Source organism: Cucurbita maxima, unplaced genomic scaffold, assembly GCF_002738345.1.
Source record: "Cucurbita maxima cultivar Rimu unplaced genomic scaffold, Cmax_1.0 Cma_Scf00012, whole genome shotgun sequence".
Lineage (NCBI taxonomy): Eukaryota > Viridiplantae > Streptophyta > Magnoliopsida > Cucurbitales > Cucurbitaceae > Cucurbita > Cucurbita maxima.
Genome location: NW_019272028.1, coordinates 3,244,786 through 3,272,318, shown reverse-complemented (window position 1 = coordinate 3,272,318; position 27,533 = coordinate 3,244,786). Strand labels below are relative to the sequence as shown.

Sequence of the window (27,533 nt, the reverse complement as noted above, 5' to 3'; positions counted from 1 at the left end):
TTTTTTTTTTTTTTTTTTTTTTTAATGCTTGTTAATGTTCATTATTAATGATTAGAGCCTTTGTGATATTTGCTTCTTGCTTCGGACTGATCTTTCTCGTCCCTTCTTTGTCTCCTCTTTTACGCTTGTTTTCGCACTTCCATTTAGAATAATGAAATTTTATTTGGGGTGCCTTTATATCCCTTGCTTAACATGTTTGGTTCCTTATTGGAGTTTGTATACTTTGAACATTTTTGTTCCTTTTCATCTCATTGTTTAAAAAATAATGGAATTTGGTTTTCATTTTAAAAGAGGCAAAATAATGTGAAAATCTTGAGTCTCCAAAATTTAATAAATGTCTGATGAAACAATCTTGGTCTATTTTGTTGCCTAAGGAATTTGAATGATTTCAAATGAATTCAGTGGGTGTCACATGAAAGAGAATAGATTTCAAATCATGTTTTTATGCTAAATCTTTTCCGGACTTGCAAGATTTCATGAAGTTTGGAGTTCAATTACCTTTATTTTAATTTTATATTAATAAATCAAATTTATAGCCTACATTAGTAAACTCTGTATTTTCCTTTCTTTTCCAGTATCCAAACACAAAAAATTAATGAGATTCATTTCAGAACTTCGTTCTGAACAAGATGAGGAATTTTAAATCTATTCTTGGATTTTAAAATGCACTTCTTGCAATATCTAGATGCTAGGGGTTAATAATCGAACTCTTCTGCAGGTCTTAGAATACTTGGTGATGAGAGAGATACTCACATCAGAGCTTATTAATGGAGGTCCTCCTTGCCCTGGAATGGAAAGGTTAGAGATTGTCATGCTTACTTCCAGTCATTTCCTTGCATGTAATGTTGAACTATGTGGTAATTTAAATTTGTTGAGATATGCTATCGAAGTTTTCAGTTTCTTCTTGATGGTGCCTTACATGGTGTAAAATTATTTATTCTTTTTCCTTTTGAAGTTTTAAATCTAGAAAATTCATCATGGAGATATTATCGGATGTTTTCTTTTTAAGATGAGAAACAACTTACACTAAAAAATGAAAGAATACAAAAGAGATGATAAGAAATTCCCATTTATTACCTAGGCAATCATATAAAACCACTCCAATTGTCTCCAACAGCTAAGAGGATAGTTACAAAAAAGTATACCACAAGAACTTTATATTGAAGCTAAACTATTCGCTCTCTCCAAATAGTTGTTGGAACATTCTATTCCTTTCGAACCAAATTTCTCAAGGAAAAGCATTTATAGCGTTAGTACCCAAAATTCTCTTTTTTCTTGTTAAAAGATATTTAGCACGTAAAACTTGATCTGCGGCTTTTCTTTAATCATTCTAGAAAGACAACTACTGCGAATATCAAAGAATTTGGGCAATAAATGCCACCACTAGAGACAACTTACTATTGAAGAAGATATGATCCAACGTTACATTATCTTTTTTGCACAAAATGCACCAGGTAGGAAAATTTTGGATATTGGGGTGACGTTTTCTCAACCTTTTATTTGAGTGAATTCCTCCTTAGCATTGAGACAAATGAAGAGGTTGATGTTCTTCGAAACTTCTGATTCCAGATTTATTACTAATCTTAGTGGGTAAGCTGGTTTTCTAGGATGAAACAATGAATTGTAGACTAGCAATGTTGCTTGAAGAAGTCCTTGAAGCTTCCAAAATCCAGATCCTCTTGGCTTCCCTCTTTAATGGCCACAGTTAGTTTTAAACTGTTAAGAGAATGGTGACTTTCCTTACATCTCTGCATTTTGAATGTTTCTTCTGAACTTAAAAGAAGCAATTATTTCTTTATTGACAATCATATATCTTCGGATTTATATTTTTGTCTCTGTAACTCAGTACAGTCTTGGAAACAGTCTCGTGAACCAACATTTTTATTCTGGAGTAAAATTCCAATAGTATCACCTAAAAGTTTAGTTGCTTTAATATTTGTCGCGGATAAATCACCATATGTATTGTCTATGATATTGTGTCAAAGGCTATCTTTTTTCAAGAAGATATCTCTGCAGCCACTTTGACAAAATAGTTATGTTTCGTCTTTATCTTCCCTTATCTCCAAACCCCATCCGTCCACAGGTTAACCACCTTCTGGCGTCTAGTTGATTAGATGGTTGCAGCTATCACCAACCCCTCCTTCCCAACGCAAGTCTCCCGAACTATTTTCTGGATATTTGCAATTTTTGTTGGGAGTTAAACCAAGACATGTAATAAATAGGAGGCTAGCAAGAACTAAATTAGCAATGGTTGTTTTGCCTGCTTTAGGCATGAAGAATTTCTTTTGGTTTTCAATTTTTTAGTTCAATGTTAGCTGAGTTCCAACATGTGATTTTATTAGGATTTTCCACGAAAGTGACCATAGACAGTTTGTAGGCCGTTCTTCCAACTTGCGTTTGAACAAAACAGCTTTAGCTTCTACAAGATCCCAGCTTGTATTGATGTCATTTATGGTTGTTTTACCCAAATTAACCTCCAGAAGCCAATTTAAACGCATACAATTTTTGTGGATAATGTATAGCTCACTGCTTCTTTCTGGTGTCAATAGTTATAGGATATTCAATAGCAACCCCCTCTCCATGATTGTTCAAGATTGTAATTGTAAGTAGCTGTTTTTGGTTGGAGAATTCCTCCCCGGGCCCTTAGATTTTCTTTTCTTCTTTTTGATACATTTCTCATGGCTTAAACATTTTTCCGTCTCATTTAGGACAGGGACGTTTGACACAAACATGAGATAGTTGAGAGTTCAATTTTTTACTGCCCCTGTGTGAAGCCTTGCAGAATTTTGCTTTTATCTGAGCAGTCCAGATGTTTGCTTAGGACATCGGCCACAAGGAGAAGAATAAAAAGGGATTTTCTTTGCCTCGATCACCTTGGTGGTTCAACTTATGCATACTTGGATGTAGCAAAATATATATTTATTTTCTGAAACTTTGTATTATTTATCATTGTCAAACCACCCACCCTCCAAGAGTCCTTCTAAAGTAAAGTGAAGTTCTAGCACCTTTAGTTAGGTAGGCCATACAAAGGCGATATTTCGGACCATTGAGGAACTTGTACAAAATAAATTTAAACAGATTAAAATGAAATTATCATAACTGATAGGGACTGAAGTGTGCGAAGCCAAGTTGCTCAAAGTACTTGACATCAAATGTTGCAAGTAGTTCGAGTTGCAAGTAGTTTTTAACTATTGAGTACAAATTCCAAAAAAAGAACATGCTTTGCCAGTTCATGCATCATAGATGTGTTTGCTCTTTTCTTTTGAATGTATACTTCCAAAAGAGAAGAACAAACTTTCATCAAAGGATTTGACTTGTGTATCTGTATCTTTAGCTAATCATCTTCTTCTGCAGTGAGTAATAATTTGTAGATATTTTCCGCATGCGCTGTATTTTATTGGTCCTTACACAATTACGTTTATGCAGTTTGAGGGTGTCTTTACTGTCACTCACAGAGCATGACGACAAACAGGTATCAGTTACAAATTATTACAGTATTGATTGATCTATTCCAGACATTTGAACTTTCTTAAAGAGCAATATTGCTAAGAGTAGAGTATAAGAAATTCACAAGTACGATAATAAAAAAATTATTTTCAAATGAAAGATCTATGCAAAATTTACACACTCACAGTTCACAGTTGCTATTGCAATGTATCAAGAAAAAGGTAATTACCATAAATCTCTAATGTACACAAAGATCAGTAATGATAATTTTTATTAAGTGTATGCCGCATCTAAACAATTTTCTAAAGAAACACCAATAATTTTCTTTATACAAATATCAAATATAATTCATGATCCAGGCCTTTATCTATGGCCAAAAGCTTTTAAAGTCCAGTTTTGATGAGTTAAGTGTGGACCTACAGGTACATCAAATTGCCCGAAGTTTTCGAGACAGATGGTTCCCCAGACATAATAGAAAATTTGGTTACTCTGAGAGGGAGGACGGGAGATTGGAAGCTTACAGGGGTTCAAACTGCAGTAGGTTTACAGCATCTCACAGTTACCGGCTTGATCAGGATTCTAGACCCACAGATGCCATTGACTGTGTTAAGCAGTCGTCAATTCCAGCATCTCTTCCAGATGCTCATCCTGCAGAGGTCTGTTCTGTGGCTTCTACAGCTGGTCACTTATTGGATGGACAAAAAGTTCGTAAGCGTAGGAGTCGATGGGATCTGCCTGCAGACACAGATCTGAGATTCAAGGAGCAGAAGCTTGAATCAACATTGGTGCAGCAATTTGATTCCAGCCAAATAGATAGTGTTGGAGTGGCACCAATGTTGATAGACAAGGTAAACAGTGAAGATAAGGACTCCTCCCTCTCTGATTCTGTGGAAGTATGTTGTCGCCAAGACGAAAATATTAGGGCAGATAGTGCAGTGCAAAACATCCCTGAAGATATTCCTCCTGGATTTTCATCTCCCTTCAATCTCCCTGTGGCTTCCTCAAGTCCTTTTTCAACAGTTTTAGATCCTCCTCGACAGAGTATTGGCAATTTGAGTTGTGCTTTTTCCACGGTTGGGCATCCACAGGAAAGATATATTTCTCGCTTGCCTGTGTCCTATGGAATTCCGTTTTCTATTGTTCAGCAATGTGGAACATCCTGTGCAGAGAATCTGGAGTGTTGGGATGTTGCTCCTGGTGTGCCCTTTCATCCTTTTCCGCCCTTGCCGCCATATCCCCGGGGTACGAGAGGCCCACTAATGTCTGCCTGTGGTATTGCCGATAGACAATGTTCTCAAGAAGGGCAGGTGAACAGCCACGATTCTCGAACTTCTTTCTTAGAAGGCACTCCTTGTACAAGTACTACATACCAGCAGGATTTGTGCATTCTATCAAACAACCAACAGATACTAAAACAGGCTAAGGATCTGGAGTGTGATTTAGGAAGAAGGTACTTTAGGCAGCAAAAGTGGCGTAATACACAGTTTGGCCCCCATTGGTCACAGAGAAGGAATCAATGGGGATACCAGGGAAACTTCAGGGGTGGAGCAAGCATTACGGGTGATGAAAATATACCAAACGAAGGGATAAATCCATATTGCTCGGATGAACCAAGCGTTAGAGTGGATAAAGCTAATGACGATTCTCATCAGCATGTGCAAAACCAAAATCAGCGTTAAGTCTTAGGAAACTCGTGATCTACTGAAATTTCAATAGAACCCAATGTACTCTCAGTTCTTTTTCTTACTTAAGTTGGAAACCTCAGTATGGTAGTGCTGTTGCTCCAGAATTAGTAGTGCTATGCATGAGGTTGATCTTTGCTGCCATCAGCATATTAGGTTTTGGATCTTTATCCATCAATCAGCACCTCAAAGAGGTAGCATTCTTATTTGTATATCATTTTCTCACAAAAATTAAATTGAGACGCAATGTTTAATGATCTTGGGAAAATAAAATTTTCATTGATTCTTGATGTCGTTTGCTTATGATTATGGGAGATTCGAAACATTTCCTTTTCATTTACCCTTCAAGCTGTCTCGCCTATCCTGCAAATTACGTGGACCATGTCAGGTGAAAGTAAGCATCTATATGAAGGAAAGTTGCTTTTGTTTTTACCCTCTATTTGTATCATCGGATATGATTTATTAGAAGTTCTTTGTAGTTGCTTATTTTACTATTATAAGCTGTACTTATTAAGGGTGTGATTGGAACATGTCGCTAAATGGAGTTCTCTAATCACCATTCATGACGGCAATTTTGCATTACTGATGAAAAATGGTCTGCAGCATGAACTCATCACAGGTACCCTTGTTATGTTCAATAGCAAATAATGTTGGATTATATTTTCTAAGATGATTGTCAAGCTGTATGAATGACTCTAGATAGGAGGCTCTTGGCATTAGATAGACCTTCATTCGTTTTAATACACCAATAAATGGGTCTTGCAAATTCAAGTTCTAAAAGATTCAGTTTTTAGTCAGAATTCTGGTGACTGTCTTTTTCCATTCTGTTCTTTTTGCGTTCCTTTTGTTGGATTGATCGTTATTTGCTCTCTCCTGATCTTGACCTCTTACATATATGGTATCCTGTACTTGTGATCGTGTTCTAAATTTGACGCGCAAAGCTGGGAAAATATTATGCATAGTAACTATATAATCATTTGGCACACTTTCTTTCTGATATCTGGTTATTTACTGAAATTTATTCATTCAGCTCATCATTTAATGGCTATTAATATTCTGTTATTTCCTATTTCGTGCAAATCTTCCATTTTCAAATTTGACTATGGAATTGATATCCTTTGTTGAATTGCTTTGATAATTGCCATATTGCTCATTTAGCTTGGACTAGCAGGAAGAATAATAAGAGAAGATGTGTTTACATTTTTAATGGCTGGCGAATCATTAAGTGATGTTAATGGGTAAGGGGATCGAGCGTTTCCAAGAGTATATATTTGTGAGTAGAGACCAACTCGGTAGAGAAGATCTATAAGTTATCTAGGAATGGAATGTTGGAATTCACTTCGTTCTTAGAATAGGTACATTTCTTTAATATTACCCTTTGATTTGAAAAGTCATTAGACTGTTTGTTACTCTGATATTGTTGTGTATTTTAGGAATTCAAGGGCCTCGATCGATCTCGTGTATTGCAGATTATCGAACTCTTTATCAAACTATAGAATTATAGAGTTAGATATATACACAAAAGCTACAAAGATCAAGTTTAGTTTCATTTTCAGTTGGTTAAAAGATCTTAAAAAGAAGGGTTAGTTGATATTATGATTGAGAAAGTTCGGGTTTGTTGTTGTTTAAGCTATTAGGAGGTTAATGAAGGAAGCAAAGCAAGAATCATTTGAGTTAACTGCCACCAGGTTTCGTAAATTACATACTCATTTCCCTTCCTTCCTTCATTTTATTGGTTTGTGTGTAGCTCATCTGTCTTTTTGGATTTTGATGTTGCATCCTTCTTTCCACGTGAAAATGTTTAGACATCTTATTTAAATTTCGCTTTCAAAATAGGTTACTTAGTCGTATTGACAAGAGTTCATCATGTTTTCAAGCTAGAAAACTTTAGGACCAGAAGCAGAAGAATTTGTTCCCATAAAAAAATGAAATATGTCGAAACTTTTTTGTTTCGAAAATTAATGAAATCCAAAATAAATGTTCGATAGAAATACAAGTTGATTGGTTAATTCAATCTAAAATGAAGTGACTAAATGTGTAATTTAACTTTAACGAAGTTTTATCTTCGTTAATATCAAACCATAAGAACAAAAGTCCTAAAAAATAAATTAAAGAAAATAGTTATAAACACAATGAAATTTGGTTATATGTTCCCTAACCATCATTAGATCTATAAAAGATCTGTAACAATTATTATGGATAGCGAGATCTGAGCCGTTGATCATGAACCGGATCACAGGATCATTAGATCTTCCACAAATATTGAGTTAGATTTTGTTGCATCATTATCCAATCCAACGGCTCACATTATTATTATTTTATTTTATTTTATTTATTATTTTTATTTTAAAAGGCTCGAGTTATTGACTATATTATTTATTTATTTTTATATATATTTAAAGTAATTTATTTTAATTATTACACGAACATTAATGGCAACCGACAGAAAACGATTCTTTTGGCTGTAGAGAAATGTTAGGAGTGTTACTTCTTTTTTTTTTTTTTTTTTTTTTTTTTTTTTTTTTTTTTTTTTTTTTTTTTTTTTTTTTTTTTTTTTTTTTTTTTTTTTTTTTTTTTTTTTTTTTTTTTTTTTTTTTTTTTTTTTTTTTTTTTTTTTTTTTTTTTTTTTTTTTTTTTTTTTTTTTTTTTTTTTCCTTTTTCTTCTTTTTTTTAATTATAAAATAAAGTCAAACATGAATTGTAATAATTACATTCACTACTTTTAAACAAAATAGTCAACTCTTTGATTTTTCCTTTTTTTTTTTGATAAATATTATTTTAAATTCCTTAATTAAGTAATTCATAATAAATAGTTAGATTTTTTTTGTTAATAATAATTTACATTAACCCATTGTGTCATATAATAGTTGTCTTTGATTTCTTTTCTCAATGGTCTAGAGTCCTTCGACACATAAAATCCAACCGACCTACAACAAAATTTGACTTTTCTGCTCGAAGAAATTTTTTTTAAAAATTAAAGATAATTTTATTCAAAATATTACGTCAACTTTTTTAAAAAAGTAACAGTCTTCATCGTCTAAATAATCTTATATGTATTCTAAAATAAAAGTAGTATAGAATTAAAATAAATGAAATAAACCCAAAATATATATGTTTAAAAGATATTATTATTATTATTAAAAAAAAAACAAAATTAAATGGGTAGGCAGGATATTTGTATTTGATACCTCTGTGCACGTGAAACCCACGTACTTTTTTCCACCGACACCCATCCATTTAATTTCATATGCCCTATTTTTCATTTTAATCTATCCACATTTTTTTTTATCCTATCCAATTTCATGCCTCTCAAGTTCTTCCTTCCTTTATTAATTATTATATTTTTAAAAATCACCTTTCCTAAAAAAATAAATACGTCTAAGTCACGAGATACTTTAATTTAACGATGACACTACTATGTATCACAATCATGTTTGTCTAGAACATACTGTCCGTAATCACGTGTACGTTGCATGTCAACTCTTCAAGCTGTACTATGCTATCGTTATTTTCTAACTGTATGACGTTTCGGTAAAACTATATCTACGTTTAATAGACTCGAAATACCTTAAAATGTACCGGGTTAAGAGTGAGTGTCATTTGGGAACGACCCAAGAAAATGTGATTATGACAATACGTGTAACAATTTATTAATGTTTATATGATTTATCTATTATATATAAATTTAAATTTTGTATCTAATTAAAGAGTAAATTTATAATTTCGAAAAGTTAGATACAAAGTTAATTTATAATTTTGAAAATTCACAAAGTTTAAAATTAAATTTACATTAAAAATTAAAGATATATTAAAATTCAAGTTGCTTGAAGAAGTGTTTACTATATTTGTAGTGTGGCTCGAGAAAAAAAAAATTACTTGGGAAAGTGATGCACGTGGGCGGCAGCTTGAGGTGCACGTGATACAGCGTAGCCGGAGGCATAAAAGAAAAGGGCCCACAACGCGTGGAACACGCCACGTGTACGGAGGTCACGTGAGGATTGTTTTCGAGGACGCCAGCGTGGCACCGTTACGGAGGGGTAGTTTCACCGACGTCACGGAATTAATTAATCGGATTTCGCGCCAACTCCCATACGCCGCTGTCCCTGCCTTTGGCGCCACACAAAAATTTGATTTTTTATTTTTTATTTTTTTAAAATTAAGAAAATTAATGAAAATTTTAAGAATATTAATTTTAAAGTTTAAAATATTATTCAAAATTTTTAAATTTTATAAATATGATATTTTTATTAAATTAATTTTAATTTATTTTTTAAGAAAACTATTTCACTTTTAATCCTTCCATTTGTGTAATTATTTCATTTTAGTCATTTTAGTCCACGTAAAAATGTTTCTTAATTATTTAAATTATAAATTTATTTAATTCGAACCATTTTTATTAAATAATAATTTTACATCAATTATATTATAAAATTTATAAAATGTATGTCTGAATTGATTAGTTGTTTAGAATATTTATTCAATTTATTTAATAAAATCAAATATTAATATAAAAACGCATATTTATTTATTTTTCAAACATTCCATTAAGAATTTAATTTAATTTCAATATATTATAAAAAATTTATGAATTAAACTTCTAAAATTTTAATTTGTTTAACATAATTCAATCTTCGCTGTAGCTTGGATTGATCGAGTTCTTTATGTCACGAGGTCTTTTAAATACCCGTACCTATGAATTCAAAGTTAAAATTGTTAAGAGAGATAGCAAAACGTTTAAATGTTAAAATAATGATAATGACTAAAATAATTATTTTTTAGATTAAAATTAAAATTAGTTATTTTCTCAAAATTCATAATTAAAAGATAAAATAAGTATGAAAATGTGGGAGTTTAATGATATTTAAATTCTTAAAAATAAAAAATGGAAAATTGACACAATTAATTTAATTCCACGTTTTTCTCCCCCTAAAAAGACCATGTCATATATATATATATATATATATATATATATATATATATATATATATATATTAATCAATTATTGATATAATAAATATTAGAATAATTAAAAGCAATTACGTCATTTTAATGACCAGATGTTTGTTAATTAAGTGATTGGAATTGGGAATTTATTCTTTGTATTATTGTTTAATTAACATAGTGATTAGGACGTGCTTTGATTAAGATTTAAAACATACGGCGGGTGGCTTTAATTTTTTTTAAAAAATGACAAAATTAAAACCAATTTGCAAATTTAATTATTTTTAAAATTTGAATATTTTGTTAAAAAATTATGAAAAATCAAACGTAATTTCTAAAAAACAAAAAAATGGTTATTAAATATTACCTTAATATTTCTTTACAAAAATTAAATTATTACTCAAATACTAAAATATTACAAAATTTTTAAACATTTTTTTATATTTAAAATACTTTTAAACAAAATTATTACTCATTAATCCGAAAAAATAATTGTTTGTTTGATTGCTTTTGGAAGCAAAATTATGACGGCGGTCGTTATTTATTTATTTATTTTTAAGTTTTTACAATTAAAAAATCTTATCAATTAAGAACATTATTATATACAAAAATATGTATAATTTATCGTTTAAATATGTATTTATTTCAATATAAAGCAGTTGGTTAAAATAATTCAACCGACATAAAATATTATTTTTAATTAAAAATTGACCTTTTTAAATTATTTAAAAAATTATTTAAACATCAGTATTTATTTATTATGGTAGCATAGCTACTCTTTTCTCGATCACATACGAGAATGGTTGTCAAATTTCCATAATTATGAGACATACTCAAAATTCTTGTATTTATGGAAATTATGTAATAAAAAATATTTAATTTTTTTTCAAATTCTACGCATTTATTTCTATTTTGACCCGTTAAATTATTATACTAAAAAAAAATATAAACATAATTGTTAATAACTATAAAAACAAAAAGTTGATAGGGTTGAAAACTAATTACCAAATTAAAATATAATTTTTGCATAAAAATTATTATTATTAATTATCCAAGACTAAAATTATATAAATAAATCACATTTTTTTTTAATTAGCTAAACTTTTATTAAAATGGGAGCGGATGCAGCGGAATATTTCTCACTTGCATTCGAACTTTTAAATTTATTATTTAATTTGTTTTTTTAAGTCACTTTCCCGGCTGGTTTGCGAACTTGAAAAGCGAACAAACGAACGCACGCTGTACTCCGAACCTGTCTCTCTCCCGCTTTCTTTCCCGATGCTTTTGATCATATAAATTAAAATCAACACCAAATGATCCTAACCCACCGGCGAATACACGAGCACGACGGAACTTGACCCACAAATTTACAGAATCGTGGCTTGATTTCGACCCACAAGATGAGATTGCTCCAAAATGGGGTCGCCGGCGAGCCACTGCAAGTTGATTCCGGCCGTTCTGTGCTTGTGGGCATGAAATTAGACTCCCATAGTAGAGAGCTGCTAACTTGGGCTTTGGTTAAGGTCGCTCAACCGGGTGACCTTGTGATCGCTCTTCATGTTCTTGGCAGCGATGGTGAGTTGATTTTTGTGTTTTAGGTTTTAATTTTTTATGTGGTTTTGTGCGATTTCGGAGATTTGTTCAATGTTTTAGTGAAATTGACTGATTTAGTGAAATGGGTTCTGTAGAAATCGTTAATCGTGATGGGAAATCTTCGCTTCTTTCTCTTGTGAAAACGTTCGACTCTGTTCTTGCTGTTTATGAAGGTTTCTGTAACTTGAAACAGGTTAATCTTCTTCCGATTTCTTCGTTTTGATCGTTTTTGTTTCTGGATGAAGATTGAAATCTGTTAATCTGTGTAATGAATATCGAGAATTCTTGTAAACTAGATGATTTTGGCCCGAATGTTGCAGGTGGATTTGAAGCTCAAAATCTGCAGGGGAGCATCGGCTAGAAAAATCTTAGTTCGTGAAGCAAAATCGTATTTTGCATCTAATTTAATTGTTGGGACTGCTCGAAAACACCATAAAATCCGTTCATCGAGTTCTGTTGCCAAGTACTGCGCTAAAAAATTGCCCAAAGATTGTTGGGTACTCGCTGTTCATAATGGGAAAGTGACATTTGAACGAGCTGCAGTGGCTACAGGGGACTGCCAAGGTTTGTGTTATTTTCATTGTGTGTGCTTCATTTGAAGTGTTTTTGTGGTTCAGTTGAATTTGATTTCTGCAAATCTAATAGGAAATAAAGTTGAAAGTGATCTGGGAATTGGTAAGGATTCGGATCAGGGATTTGCAAAAGGCGTAATGGATAGTTCTTATAAACCGAACTGCTCATTTGTGGATCGGAGTCGAGTTCTTTGGTACAATCTGCAGTGATATCTTCTGGTGATGGAGATGAACTTGATGAATCTTTAGCCATTGTTCCTGTTCAAAACGTTGAGGTAGCTTCGAGTTCAATTACTAAGTTGATCAAGGAATTGCCTGAAGTACAACCCGGTTGGCCTCTTCTTCGCCATGCTGATCAATCCGGTCGACGAGCTTCGTCCGACAAAGCCTTGGCCAAGCAAATCTCTGCAGTTCAATGGGCAATGAGATTGCCTAACCGGTCTGCTTCAGACCCTGCTGCTTTGGATTGCAATTCTAATACATCTGGTCAAGCTATGGTTCTGGTCGGTTCTGAACTGGTGGCTTCTTCGCTCTCCCCCAACCCCTGTTCCATACCGAAAGAATTGGAAGGTTTTCATGATAAATACTCGTCGTCGTGTAGATTGTTTAGTTATCAAGAACTCGTTACAGCAACGTCAAATTTCTTACCTCGTATGTCTTGTTTCTTCCATGACTTATGCTTCAAGTTCTGTAAATTTAGTCTTGTTGTGAATGTACTGCCTCTTTTTTCAGAAAACTTGATAGGGAAAGGAGGAAGCAGCCAAGTTTTTATAGGTCGTCTTCCCGACGACAACGAGGTTGCTGTCAAGATCTTGAAGCCATCGGAAGACGTTTTGAACGAGTTCGCTGTGGAAATCGAGATCATTACGTCCTTAAGCCACAAGAATATCATTTCTCTCTTGGGATTTTGCTTTGAAGATAGTAAATTCCTGTTGGTTTATGATTTCCTGTCCAGAGGATGCCTTGAAGATATCCTTCATGGTATTAGCAACCTCTAATTGTGCTTTTTTGTTGCAACAAATATCAAATTTCCTTGAATTTGAAGTTCATTGATCATCATAAACCAGGGAATGGAAAGAGTTCAAATGCATTTGGCTGGAGCGAAAGGTATAACGTAGCCGTCGGTGTAGCCGAGGCATTGGATCACCTTCACAGTGATTCTCAGCACGTGATCCATAGGGATGTTAAATCGTCGAATGTTTTGTTATCTGACAATTTCGAACCGCAGGTGCTACAAACAGATGCATCTATTTTCTAGTAGACATGGTTCTATATGTACTAAGTTTCTAGATCCTCATGGTACTCTTTCTTTCTTCAGTTATCAGATTTCGGGCTGGCGAAACGAGCATCAAAATCATCGCATGTAACCTGTACTGATGTTGCAGGAACGTTCGGGTTTGTATCTCTAAGCCATATGAAATGTTTCGGTTTGCTATAGTTTTCGACAATGTTGTTAATGTCGTTTGTTGCAGTTATCTGGCTCCGGAGTATTTCATGTATGGTAAGGTAAGTGACAAGATTGATGTCTATGCTTATGGCGTGGTACTCCTTGAACTTCTTTCCGGGAGAAAACCGATTAGTACCGAGTATCCGAAAGGACAAGAAAGCCTAGTCATGTGGGTATGTCGTTCGAGAACTTGTAGGATTCGGTTTTGTTTCTGAATTAGTAATGTATTTCATTCTGAAATGAAATGTTATCATCCAGGCAAGGCCAATTTTAATCGACGGGAAGGTGTCTCGGTTACTCGATCCTAACTTGGGAAGTAACTACAACAAGGACGAGATGGAGCGTGTCGTTTTAGCAGCTAACCTTTGTATCAGACGTGCTCCACGAGCTAGGCCTCCAATGAGCCATGTAAGTCAAATCTCTCATTGTTCATAGATGATACTAAATTCTTGCCCAAATCTGAGAAACAGGTGGTCGATTCGTTCTCACGTCTTGAAATTTCAGGTTCTAAAACTTCTCCAAGGCGACAAAGACGTAACCAAGTGGGCAAGGCAACAGATCAATGCTGTAGAGGATTGCAACGCTCTAGATGATGAAGTATGTCCTCGATCCGATATTCAATCACATCTCAACGTTGCATTGCTCGACGTCGATGACGACTCAGTCTCCCTGAGCAGCATTGAGCAGAGTATCTCAATGGAGGACTATTTGCAAGGACGGTGGAGCCGTTCATCAGGGTTCGACTAGCTTGACGAGTGCGTTCAAGTCGTGTGGCTTTTTTGTATATTCTTTGGTTGTTTATGGGAGGATGTTTATGGGGTACCCTCCTCCCTCCATTTTAGGCTTTTTTTTAAGTTCTTTTTCCTTCCATTTTCTCCCTACAAAAGGGTTCATAAGAGTGAAACATGAGTTCAGTGCTCTGCATAGCCAAGCATTGGCTAATAAGAGCAGAGCAGTTTTGCTTGTAATGTTTCTTTGTACAAAACATCCCTGAAAATGTGAATATATTTTTAAAATTCATCCAAAAAACGCGTACAAATTTGAGCATTTGAAAGTAGAAAGATCTAAGTTCTCTTTGCCCCCGTACGATGAAGTACAGTTCTGTGGATTGTTCGTTGCGCTTGATACCTGGTGATATCACACCCTTCTCAAAAGAACTGTACGTGACAATCTCGTCTCATACGGCTCCATCCCGGGACCAATATGCGACATGAACAAGTTCCCAAGAAGCATTTTTCTTTCGTCCTAAGACATTATAGAACAAATCTAAAAAGTGTAAGAATCAAAATAATTAAACAATAACTAGTGAGGTATAAAATATATATGTAGACATCCATAATTTCAATATAAGCATAACTCAATTAATTAAAATAAAATAAAATAAAATTTTAAAATACAAAAAATAAGAATTAAAATAAGTATATTTAGGAAGGAAGGTGGAACTAGGCAGACAAGAAAAGGACAGCTGGAATAAACCTAACAAAAATGTTACATAATTAAGTTGAAATGTCAGTGTCCCAGTCAGCACATAGACTAAAGTTTGATCTTCATAGCATGAGGATGTTGGGCTTTAATGGTTTTTTGACTTTAATAATCAATCCTATTGCTTTTAATGTGTTATAAAATATAATATTTTTTTTGCAATTTATTACCCTTTATAAATAATGGTAATTTGTAAATTAATCTAAACTTAAATTTATATAAAATTTAAATATATTATGAAAATATAAAATATCTTAAAATATTTCAAAAAATTTCATTAATACGTCTTGACCTTTTAAAAAAATCATAAATATTCTTATTTTTACCATTAATACGGTTTAATAGTAGCATTATATACCTTTAATTTTTAATTTTTTAAATTAATATTGTTTTTTGATTTTTTTTCGTATTAATAGTTTCTTCCCTATATTAACGGTGTTGAAATAATTTTAAAATAGAGTAAATTAAAAATTCAAGGTATTAATAAAACTAAGAAAAGTTTTAGAATATTTTAAATATTTTAGAAATAAAATATTAATAATTTTACTAATAGTAAATATATTTTTTATAATTAAAAATATTTTTGAAATAAAGTTGGAAGGTTAGAAATATTTTTATTAATTTACGGAAGGTAAAAATAAAAAATGAAAAAACGGTAAAAAGAATATTCCGGCATCTACAAAGGATTTTGCCTTTAACTTTATACATTTTTATTTTTAAATAGAAAAAAGGTACTGTCAGTTTCAACTTTTATCGAATAATTTATTTTTCCTTTTTAACTTTTATAACTGAAAAATGAAAATATTACTAATAAATATATTTAAAAAAAAAAACAAATTATTTATTAATTATTTTGACGTTGCCAGCGAGGATCCAAGCCAGGGACCCATTAAACAACTGACCGATTGACAACCGAAAAGTAGCGTAGCGTCCGCTCACCGCGACCGGAGCAGAATTTCCAGATCCACAAAGCCTCACCATCTCTTCTGTTTCTTTTCTATTTATGTAATTCGCTACCGTATCTCTTCAATTCTCTCCTCATTCTGCTTGATTCAAATCGCTTCAATCTCAATTCTCACCTTCCATTCTCTGTTCATCGGAGTGTACCGATGGCATCCTCTGTCGATTCCACTGCTCTTAAGCTTTCTCAGCTTGGTATCAATGCCGATTTCGCTTCCACTGTTCCGAATCTGAAGAAGAATCTTCACCTTTTGTCGGCTGAACAGGTATAATACGACGTTTTTTTGTGTTGATGTTGGATTTTGTTATTGTAATGAGTGGTTTGGATTTTGGTGTAATTTTGTTTGGTGGTGATGGAATACAGGTTGATTTGGTGAAGATATTGTTGGAAATGGGACAGACTCATCTTTTTGAGCACTGGCCCGAGCCTGGCGTTGATGATAACGAAAAGAAGGCTTTCTTCGACCAGGTCTTTTTTTTTTTTACTTTTGATTTTTTTTCTTCTTTTTTATAACTTGTCGTGCTTTATTTATGAAAACCTGATGTACGGTTGTGGAATTTTATTTGGATTAATGGACAATGCCTCTAAATCTGAATGAACTGTTTATTAAGATCTGAAAAGCTTGTTTCTAGTTGGGTTTGGATAAAATGTTATATTGATCCAGCCGTGAATTCTTCAGAAAAAGGAAAACGAGAAACAGTGAATATGAACAGAAATTTCTCGTTGCTTTTGGGTGAAGGAAACAAATCGTTGTTGATTTGCTAAAGGGAGTAATTGAAATGTATATAAGGAGATTCTCGAGCCTTTTAACCTGAAAGATGTCTTCAATTTCTTTGAAATTTACTTTTTGCAAATTACGTCCGTGTTTCAAAATTTGCTTTTATTTTCTCATCTTTGTGCTACTGCTACTCCGATGGTATGATAAAAGACAGCCCATTATGCCCTTTAATTGGAAATTCCATTGCAGGTTGCTCGGCTTAATTCTAGCTATCCTGGGGGTTTGGCCTCCTATATCAAGACTGCCAGAGGACTCTTAGCGGATTCTAAAGCAGGAAAGAACCCATTTGATGGCTTCATTCCCTCCGTAAGTAAAAAACTCGTACCTCGTACCGTTGTTGAAAAATTGTCTCTCCATACTGCTGCAATTTGGTAATGGATGTTATGTAATTAGCACATTGTGGAAGTTGTTGGTTTAGCCGGAAAATTTTCTTATTTTTATTAGGAGGTGATGAGAGATGGATATTAAGATTTAAATTGTACTGCAACAATAGAATCTCTATCTATTGTACGCTTTTTCTGGGTTGAGGAACTAATTTCACTTAGAAAATGAAATGAACAAGACCAGAGCTCACGAAAGTAAGAGAATTATAAAAAAATTCCTCCATGATACTTGCTAGCATTAGAACAGTGTCATAGAGAATATAGATCACTTTGAGGTGTGCATTTAAATGATTTATTGAACACTAGGAAACACATTATATATAATGTTCTTCATTAGTTTACGTATAAAAGATCAATTATTTAATAGTAACTGAAGTGCAGCATCCTAAGTTACTGTATAGTAATTTTTTCTTTCTTATGGAAAGATATCCTCAACTTTCATCATCCTTCAAGTGATGCGTTTCGTATTGTAATGTAGTCAATGAAATAATTTTGGTTGATCCCTGGGTGACGGCTCTGTAGGTTCCTACTGGTGAAGTCTTGACTTTCGGTGATGATAGCTTTATCAGCTTTGAGGAAAGAGGTGTAAAGGAGGTCCGGAAGGCTGCATTCGTTCTTGTTGCTGGTGGGCTTGGGGAGCGGCTAGGATATAATGGAATTAAGGTGATTCATCTAGCCTCACTTGGAAGTTTTACAGCTAACAATTTGTCACGTATATTTTTTTATATTTCCCTTGCTATAATATTTTAACAATTACACTCATCTTTCAGGTGGCTCTTCCAGCAGAAACTACTACAGGAACATGTTTCTTACAGAGTTACATTGAATACGTTTTGGCTCTTCAAGAAGCTAGCAATAAACTTGCAGGTTTGTCCTTAGTAATATATGGCCATATCGATATTGGTAAAGTTTTATCTTGAAATTTTTTGTTTATGAACAGATTCTTAAGTCTTCAGTCCCTGGGGAACTTATTACCATGCAACGTGTTAACATATTTGAAAGCCATTATGAATAGGATGATATCATTATCAAGTCTTGTTCTCAGATCCCAACCTCATTTCTGAACAGCGGCCATCCATATTGAGCTTGATGCTGTGGCTCAAGTAGAACTGGAAAGTGGCCCCTAAAATAGAGCAATTATATTAATTAGTGGAAAAACAACACTCTGGATCTTAAGCACAATACAGAGAGAATTGGAAGTCTATGAACAATCATATTTGAAAAATGCATGCAAGGTGTTGATAGTCACGTGAAAAAAAAATTAAGTAAAAGATAATCCCACAATATATTTTTTCGGGACAATATTGTCATTTTGACTTCGATGGTGGTTCTTGCTACTTGGAACTGAATGTTTAGAAGGCTTGGGTATGTTTACTGTTTGAACCCTGGACTAGGGATATTCATATGCCTTATCAATTTTAGTCTCTTTAGTTAATTTGGTTTAGGAAGCTTGTCAGAATTCAGAATATTGCAGCTTTGATAGATTTACCATGAATTTGTTGTCTCACTGAAGCAGCCAGTTGGCATTTTTTTCGTGCATGGGAAGTGACAATGTCCTTTTCTTTTTAACTTTGTAGGTGAAAGTCAAGCAGAGATTCCTTTTGTTATAATGACATCAGATGATACTCATACACGTACATTAGAGCTGTTGGAATCAAATTCTTATTTTGGAATGAAACCCACACAAGTTAAACTTTTAAAACAGGTAAGATTTTGTATGGTTCATTAGAGTAGTTCATTTCAGTTCTAAAATAACATAAAACTCTGAACTATTTTTTTTATCTTAGGAAAAAGTTGCCTGTTTGGATGATAATGATGCCAGGCTTGCCGTTGATCCACATAACAAGTATAGGATTCAGGTATGCATGCTCTTTCTCTTCCTTGCCTCTCTTTTCCGTCTAGGGAGCTTATGCTAAATATATCATTTCATCCTTGAAGTATATACTGTTTTTCCAATTTTATCCCCAATGTTTTAACATTTTCGACCAACTTCGTTCGCAATATTGTTGTTGAAATTGGAGAATGAAATTGTGACATGATATTTAAACTTTAAAGTATCTTATAATAATACTTTATCAAGTGAGTTTTTTCTCTCTCTCTTTCTTTTTTATTGGGGGTGAGATAAGATGTGAGGTGCCTTATGATAATATTTGATGACTTTTTAATTTGGGTCGGAACATTTAGGTTTTAATTATATCGTGGGGTAAATACTCAACATAGAAAGTTACACCCATACGGACAATGTTTTATTGCCATTTTACTTACGCATCAAGCCTTTTTATTATAAATAATATAATATATGTTCACTCTTAAACCTTTCTCATTTCATAGACCAAGCCTCATGGCCATGGGGATGTTCATGCACTTCTCTACTCTAGTGGCCTTCTCAAAAATTGGTAAGTCACATGGTCTTAACTTATACTTCTCATGACCTTGCACTCAACTGTACTTTGGACCTTTGTTCTTAGTATTATTAATGGTCATTTCATGTGCCATTAAGCTAGAATCTTTTAGGCTGATGGGTTCCAATTAAAAAGAAAAACTTTGGACTGATTGGTATGCTTTATATTGTGAAGAATTTTGTTTTTGAATTTGAGCCTATTAGGGCATCAAGTTCTGTAACACAAATTATATTATGTTTCTTACGTTAACAGTTGATGAAGTATTTTCTTTTAGGATTGATTCATGTTGGATGACATTTTCTTTTATTAACCCTTCTTGTACATTGCATTGTTTTATTGCTGGATTGATTTCCTTAGGCTCGATGCTGGTTTAAGATGGGTTCTCTTTTTCCAAGATACAAATGGGCTTCTATTCAAGGTTTTTCCTTGACCATCCAAGTCTTTTGGATATCTTTGAACTTGTACCTATTATAATTCATTCCCTTTTACTTGCATCATGCAGGCAATTCCAGCTTCTTTGGGTGTTAGTGCTACAAGAGATTATCATGTTAATTCTCTTGCTGTTCCACGCAAAGCAAAAGAAGCCATTGGTGGAATTACTCGTCTTACTCATGCTGATGGTACTACCAACAAGCCTAATTAATTTCAATTCCTCATGCTTAGAAATAGGAAACTACTATTCCTCTGCATATTTTAAAATATTTATTGTTTAATGTCAGGCTACATGTAAAAATAGGAATCCATGCCGATATTTTTCTCTTACTTACTGGTGGACCTTAAATCTGTAAATTTTTGTCTAATGTGGATAATCACAGTTTTAAGCTGCTGTTAGTGTAACTATGAGATAACGAGGAATCTCAACTTTTACGGCCTTGACTTCAAAAAAAAATCCCATATGAAGCTGTATTTTTGTTATTTATCAGGGAGGTCTATGGTAATCAATGTGGAATATAATCAGCTTGACCCACTGCTTAGAGCAACTGGATTTCCTGATGGCGATGTCAACAATGAGACTGGCTTCTCTCCTTTTCCAGGAAATATAAACCAAGTAATCTTCTCTCAAATACCCAGCATTTCTTCTTCCCTTAACATGTAAGTAGTGAGGTGTAAATATGAACAGTTATTGTAAATAACTTAGTTGGTGGGAATCTAGAAAGTACATGGGTAAATGTAAGGGGCGAAGTAGTCGTTAGGTGGTTGGCTGGAAGTTGGGAGAGACAGGTAACTTGTTGACTTTTCCTGGATTGTACTTCTCTCTCAACTGCTTTGACTCTTAGTACTATCTATCAAAAATGCTTTCAACATGTCTGTCACATGATTAGAAATGCGAGGAGATCTTGTTCTGTGGGTTTTATGTTCTCTTGTTATTTGGTGGATTGGTTATTCTCTGGTCTTATGCTTGATTGCACTTCAAAATATTTTTTGCAGCTAATTTTAGAACTTGGGCCCTATATTGATGAGCTGAGCAAAACTGGAGGTGCCATAAAGGAGTTTGTCAATCCCAAGTATTTTTCTTGCCCTTATTTTTTGGAGTTCTGATGTAGAGTTTGTATTTCTTTTGGTGTGAAACTGAAAACTGAACACTCTGGTAGCTTCTAAGAAATTCCTTCATCTTAAACAATTTTGCAGATATAAAGATGCTAGCAAGACTTCTTTCAAGTCTTCAACCAGATTGGAATGTATGATGCAAGATTATCCGAAAACATTACCTCCCTCAGCTAGGGTTGGATTTACGGTAACTTTTCTTCTCCTAGGCTGGGAAGTTATGCCGATTTTCAAAAAAGCTAAAAAGCAACTATCTGATTCTTTTATTTTTATTTTTTTGAGTCTGGTAGAACTGTCTTATAATCCTCATTAAATTCTTATTTTTGTATCTAAACTTTCTATGTTCCTCTTTTTCAGGTGATGGATACCTGGCTTGCTTATGCACCGGTGAAGAATAACCCCGAAGATGCTGCTAAGGTAAAATTGAAACTCATAGTCTAATTTACATCAAACAAATTGTTCTAAAATTTTAGATATCGTTAAAACATTTATAACAGCTCTAGATGTGTTTTCCCCCTCTCATTTTTCTTCTTGATTTTGCAATCTCAAGATATTCTTTCTTATCTATATCTTCTTTTCGAGTCCAGATTATTTTCCCCCCATTATTTTGAACTTTGAATATCTTGATATCTTTTTCGTGTTTGGCGTTCTTACCACTCAGAATTATGGACTTTATTTTGTTTAGGTACCGAAGGGAAACCCATATCACAGTGCCACTTCGGGCGAGATGGCCATATATCGTGCAAATTCTCTTGTTCTCAGAAAGGTATCATATGACAACTCTCTCTATCCAAAATGAGAAACTCTGTGAAGAGTTTGAATTTTTTGTTCGTAAGTAATAAGCTTTTGAGTCTATAGAAGGCGGGCCATAATGACGGTCTATAAAATGAAGTCCAGTCTGTAAAATCAGAAAATTTACTCGTTTTAACTTCGAGAATTTGGCCTATTACATCTTGCCAGGCAGGAGTTCAAGTAGCCGATCCAGTCCAACAGGCATTCAATGGACAAGAGGTTGAAGTCTGGCCTCGCATCACATGGAAACCGAAATGGGCATTGACCTTTTCAGATATAAAAAGCAAAGTTAGTGGAAAATGCTCCATTTCTCAGCGTTCTACTATGGTCATCAAGGGACGTAATGTTTATCTTCAAGACCTCTCCTTGGATGGAACTCTTATTGTGAATGCAGTTGAAGATGCTGAGGTATGCCGACTTCGGTTTTTATTAAATTCGACGTTTTAAGTCGTCACAAATTTATCCTAAGATCTGCCCCATGTATAAAATTTTTCTCTGGCGCCTACAATCTTAAAACATGAGCCATTGGGTACTCGTTTTGGCAGGTAAAAGTGAGTGGTTCAGTGCAAAACAAGGGTTGGGCTCTTGAACCCGTGGATTATAAAGACACTTCAGTGCCAGAGGAAATAAGAATAAGAGGGTTCAGAATCAACAAAATCGAGCAGGAAGAAAGAAATTAGCCCTCAACTTCAGCTGGAAATGCTTTGAAGGTGAAGTTGATGAATTCGTGGGGTTTGTTGAACCATTTTTCTCTGCAAAATAAGTTTTTTCCTTCCCCTAGGAAAATAAATTTTGTAACATTTTTGTTCTATAATAAATATGTATTCCAAGTTCACCTTGAATAATTTTGTTGTGTAATAATATTTTGAGATGATGAATGAAATTCCTATGATGCTTCTCTTGCCTTGGACCTTTCATTTCTAGAAAGTGGTGCCCATTTTTTCCAATTTGACACTTCATTCTAGCCGCCTTGAGAATATTTTCACCGCACTATGTGTGAGATCCCACGTTGGTTAGTTTGAGGAAGCAAAAAATTCTTTATAAGAGTGCGAAAATTTCTCCTTAACAGACACCGTTTTAAAAACTTTGAGGGTAAACTCGAAAGGGAAAGCCTAAAGAGGACAATAAGGGGAAACTCGAAAGGGAAAGCCTAAAGAGGACAATATCTGTTAGCGGTGGGCTTGGACTGTTACAAATGGTATTAGAGCCAAACATTAAACAATATGCCAAGGAGGACGCTGGGACTCAAAGAGGGTGGATTGTGATATTCCATATTGATTATGCCAAGGAGGACGCTGGGACTCAAAGAGGGTGGATTGTGATATTCCATATTGATTAGAGAGGAACAAGTGTTAGCGAGGATGTCGGGCCCCAAAGGAGAGTGAATTGTGAGATCCTGTATTGATTGGAGAAGAGAACGAGTGTCAGCGAGGACGCTGGGCTCCGATGGAGATAGGGGTGGATTGTGAGATACCACATCGGTTGGAGAGAAAAATGAGACGTTTTTTTATAAGGATGTAGAAATACATCTCTATGTTTTAAAAATCTTGAGGAGAAATCTTGAGGAGAAGCGTGGAAATGAAAGTTCAAAGGCATCTACGAACGGTGGCCCCAGAGAAAATATACTCCATGAAAACTAAAGTCGAACTTCCGAGAAGATGTTGGTTCGAGAGAAGTGAAAAGTAGTTGAATTGTGAGAATGAAAATGGCAATTTCTTGGTAGGCACCAAATGCAGGTTGTTCAAGGCCATAACCAAAATTTCCAGCCCTGCCACCACGTTGGACGACGTTTGAGAAAATTAAGAATAAATTCGGATCCAATGCCCAATATTCTGTCCACTGACTCTCAATAGAATTAAGAATTTCCTGGCGCCAACGCCCATCCATTTCCTCCCTTGGTTTTATTTCAAACTTCTCTATAAAATCTGCTGTTCTAACCCCAAACAACCATAAAACATGTCTCCTATTATTAACATCAACGACTTGCTCCGGATCTTCAACAAGCTCGACAAGAACCGCGATGGCCTCATTTGTCTACACGAGCTCAGCTGGCTCCTCGACACGATCGGCGTCGAGCTAACCATGGAGGACTTGCACTCATTTCTAGAGAAACCAAGCCTCGACTTCAACGAGTTCTTGTTCTTTTATGAATCGATATCAAAGCAAAACAAAGGCGAGTGCAAGGGAGGTGTGAGCGATGTCAACGCAAGAGAGGATGATGTCGACATTGTATATATGGCGTTTAAAGTGTTCGATATGAACGATGATGGCTTCATTTCTTGCGAGGAGCTCCAACATGTGTTGTCAAGACTAGAGATTTGGGATGTAAACAGAAGTGGTATTGATTGTAAAAGTATGATCCGAGCTTATGATACCAATTTGGATGGGATGCTCGATTTCGAGGAGTTTAAGAACATGATGTCGTTGACAAGTTCTTGATTCACTTTTAGCTCGTAATGTTGCTTTGTTTGAGAAGCGGTGTGTTTCGTGTCCAAGTTATTTCATAAGAAATTTTTTTCCTTCTGTCACATGTGGATGAACACGGTTGAAATTTATAGTGCAATTTCCACCTACTTGATTCATTGAGTAGTTCTTCTCTCAATGATAACGTCCCACCGTTATAAGTAATGACTAACGTAATCAATTTTAAAGTATAATTTGATACGAAATTACTAATTATTTGATTATGGAATTAATTTAACTTAATCAAACTCATTGGGATTGTTGTTTAGTGTGTAATTTTAGAGAAATTTGAGTTTGAATTTAGAGTTGAGAGTTTGGAAATGGTGGTGTTGGTTTAAAATGAGGATAAGAAAACCGTAAGCTCCACGCTCGCGCCACACGATTCTTCTTCTTCTTCTTCGGTCAATGCCGCAGTCGTCGCCGTCTCCCTTCTCCTCGCTGTCAGTTTGTGCGCCGTCGCTCCCAGCCGCCCTTCGAGCAGCAACTATCGCGTCATCCACCTCGTTTGCTACCTTCCAGATCTGACCAATACGATTCTCTCTTGCATTTCCGGCGAGGTATTGTTCCGACAAAACAATATCCACGACGTTTGGACCTTTGATCTACGGATTGGAGCCTATTCGAGGTCGAACAACACTATTTCGCGAGGATTTCTTGGGTAAAGTTACTCTAAATCCAATCGAACCCTAATCTAATTTGTAGAATGTGTTTTTTTTCTTTCTTTTTTTGCATTTGAAACTGTTTTGTGCATAGTCTTGAACGGATTCGTTTAGTCCTTGAAGTTGCTATTAATCTTTTGGATGTTAATATCTTGTTTAGGTTTAAGATCAAGACAAAAACCCACCGAAGTTGAAAAACATTAAAAAAATGCATCTAAGATGTAGCCGCAACCATGCCTAATCGGTAGAATACGCTGCGGCTAGCGCTCTCATTTTCAACTATCAGTAGTCGAGAGCCATTCTCAACACTAAGTCTATTAAATTGATGCCCCAAAATTTCTAATTCCTTTCGGTTCTTAAGAATTAATCTTCCTATTAGTTCGATTCTCAATAACCTCCATCCAGGTTCTAAATTTGTTGATTGTTTGATTTTTAGTCTTAAGCTTGAATGTCTAGACCTGCCTAGAGTAGTAATCAATTAAAGAAAGAAAGTAACTTGAACCTCTCCATGAAGGTGCCTTTGCTGGACACAAATTTGAGAATTTGAGCCTTTAGACTGTCCAAAGACACAATGTTCACAGAAATTATAAGGCTCCTAGAGCCTTAAGACTTAACCAGCCCCTGTTTCTCAAGTTCTTGTAGACATTTTTTTCACTGATGTGAGAGTCTTCTATGGGAAAAATCTATTTCATTAACTTCATTCTTTTGTGCTACACAATAGTGTGCTGGAAAAGAAATGTTCTTAATGATGGTACACCCATTCTTATTGTTTTCCCTTGAACGGAGTCCTCCTTCCCTTATCTATTTTGAAGCCTCCTTTACTGCCAGAGAAGGAACAGCCTTGACCATCAAGGCATTCCCATTAAAATCTAATTTCTTTTTAACCTTGGAACATGTCTAACATCTCTAAGTAGTATTGTCTCTATTGTCTTTGTAACGATCCACTCTTCAAGGGACTTGATCCATGGACGGTTACTAACTAACGTGGAAATAAGTAAAAAAGTACGAAAAAATTTAAAACTTCTAAACATGCATGCACATAAATAAAGGTTAGATTTAGTATGACATCGTTTTGAAATACATCACAAACTGATGACCCATACGACGCACACATAAAAAAACACGACACCAATAGTTTGAAAAAATCCAGAAATACAAAACATTAAGGCTTCGTAAGGAAAACATATTAATGGGGTACACGACCCCGATCTAGCCCAAAATTTCATAGCCTCTAGCTTCTGTGTGCCTCTGCTGCGTTTGCTCAATCATGCCTCATCTAAAAGAAAGTCAAAGTAGCAAGGATGAGTATATAAAATATACTTGGTAAACAGCTTGCTGGTAGTTCCTAGTTCGTTATCAAATATATCTTAGTTAACTTGTTATGTGTCTTATTCTCATATGGGGATTCGTTCCTAAACATAGGCTCTTCTTAGGCTACACCCTAGGTTTACTCTTTCTATTTTTGTTGGTTCTTGGTCCATCTGGACCTCTAGCCCTCAGAATATTCTTGAGTTATCTATGTCTTCTAGTTAGTTGTTTCTGCTAGTCTCTCTCATCATCATATTTCTAAGTCCTCGAGGCGCAACCTCGGTATACATTTCATAGGGTCCATGGATGTTAAGGCTCAACCAACTCTAATGTACAACTATGGACCCCTATCGTTCGTGGCAAGTTCACTAAAAGAAAATTAACTGACAGACTTTCTAATATTCCACACTAGGCACAAATCATAAAATATCATAAACTAGTTCTATGGTTATCATGACCCCTGACAATCAAGTCAGGTTCATAATTAGAGGTTAGTTGGCGAACTCCTAATCGTCTGCGTATAACCGCATACATCATGAAGATATCATATATCATATATATATATATATACATAATCTTAAACATGGATACCTAGTCATGAATTTCAGTTCATAAAACAGTGCATACGTTTTTAGTAACATGCATAATAGCATTCTACTTGTATTATCTCAACTCATTTTATGCTCAAACATTTATAATCGGCTTCTCATAACATGCTTTGTATCATACTAAAAACATGGTCTCAATTTCGATCAAACCATAGCTCAATAGTTCATTCATTTGTAAACATGCTTTTTCGATCAAATCATAGCTCAATAGTTCATTCATCGGTAAATGTGAATCATAACGTTTAACGTGCTCTTACATATATCAAACCAACTTTCCTCTCCTAGTATCGGTAAATGTAATAATAGTGTCGTTATTGAGGGCATCGCTTCCATACTTCAAGACCGGTTTCACATCGCTAGAACTATCCGGCAATGATTTAATGAGAATTGCTGCTTCACTTTCCTCTCCTAGTTCTCCCCTGTTTGAGGGAATTCAGTGGCTTCTTCTTCTTCTTCTTCTTTTTTTTTTT

General features: G+C 34.4%; 3 protein-coding genes, 1 long non-coding RNA gene and 1 pseudogene across 7 annotated transcripts in view; 4 read left to right on the top strand and 1 right to left on the bottom strand.

Annotated features, from left to right (window-relative positions):
• Positions 1 to 5,419, top strand: part of LOC111487543 (histone-lysine N-methyltransferase ASHH2-like) — a 24,688-nt gene extending 19,269 nt beyond the window's left edge. For all 4 annotated transcript variants that reach the window (XM_023134989.1, XM_023134990.1, XM_023134991.1 and 1 more), the window contains 3 exons: positions 719 to 798; positions 3,427 to 3,472; positions 3,870 to 5,419. In XM_023134989.1, the coding sequence (XP_022990757.1) occupies positions 719 to 798; positions 3,427 to 3,472; positions 3,870 to 5,126 (1,383 nt within the window). In that variant the 3' untranslated portion in view covers positions 5,127 to 5,419. The remainder of the gene's footprint in view (positions 1 to 718; positions 799 to 3,426; positions 3,473 to 3,869) is intronic.
• Positions 805 to 8,634, bottom strand: LOC111487546. The gene is made up of 3 exons (XR_002719096.1): positions 8,625 to 8,634; positions 1,258 to 1,267; positions 805 to 914 (listed from the first exon to the last, which is right to left on the bottom strand). It is a non-coding gene; the product is annotated as an uncharacterized LOC111487546 (long non-coding RNA).
• A 2,638-nt stretch (positions 8,635 to 11,272) lies between these two features.
• On the top strand, positions 11,273 to 14,704 carry LOC111487668 (annotated as a pseudogene).
• A 1,348-nt stretch (positions 14,705 to 16,052) lies between these two features.
• Positions 16,053 to 22,924, top strand: LOC111487149 (UDP-sugar pyrophosphorylase). The gene is made up of 17 exons (XM_023134411.1): positions 16,053 to 16,390; positions 16,489 to 16,593; positions 17,093 to 17,209; positions 17,809 to 17,949; positions 18,057 to 18,153; positions 18,864 to 18,991; positions 19,074 to 19,145; positions 19,618 to 19,682; positions 20,046 to 20,106; positions 20,191 to 20,308; positions 20,612 to 20,736; positions 21,117 to 21,193; positions 21,318 to 21,423; positions 21,591 to 21,650; positions 21,919 to 21,999; positions 22,194 to 22,433; positions 22,571 to 22,924. Exons 1-17 carry the CDS (start codon positions 16,274 to 16,276, stop codon positions 22,703 to 22,705), a joined length of 1,845 nt encoding a protein of 614 aa, XP_022990179.1. The 5' UTR covers positions 16,053 to 16,273; the 3' UTR covers positions 22,706 to 22,924.
• An 876-nt stretch (positions 22,925 to 23,800) lies between these two features.
• LOC111486883 (probable calcium-binding protein CML44) lies at positions 23,801 to 24,544 on the top strand. The gene has a single exon (XM_023134039.1). It carries the CDS (start codon positions 23,982 to 23,984, stop codon positions 24,462 to 24,464), a length of 483 nt encoding a protein of 160 aa, XP_022989807.1. The 5' UTR covers positions 23,801 to 23,981; the 3' UTR covers positions 24,465 to 24,544.
• Positions 24,545 to 27,533: the final 2,989 nt, after the last annotated feature.

Excerpts from the sequence above, each read along its gene's own strand:
- LOC111487149 (XM_023134411.1), top strand. The coding sequence starts at position 16,274 with ATGGCATCCTCTGTCGATTCCACTGCTCTTAAGCTTTCTCAGCTTGGT. Across the intron at positions 17,950-18,056 it reads TAGGATATAATGGAATTAAG|GTGGCTCTTCCAGCAGAAAC; the intron begins GTGATTCATCTA and ends CTCATCTTTCAG. Across the intron at positions 18,154-18,863 it reads AGCTAGCAATAAACTTGCAG|GTGAAAGTCAAGCAGAGATT; the intron begins GTTTGTCCTTAG and ends TTAACTTTGTAG.
- LOC111486883 (XM_023134039.1), top strand. The coding sequence starts at position 23,982 with ATGTCTCCTATTATTAACATCAACGACTTGCTCCGGATCTTCAACAAG.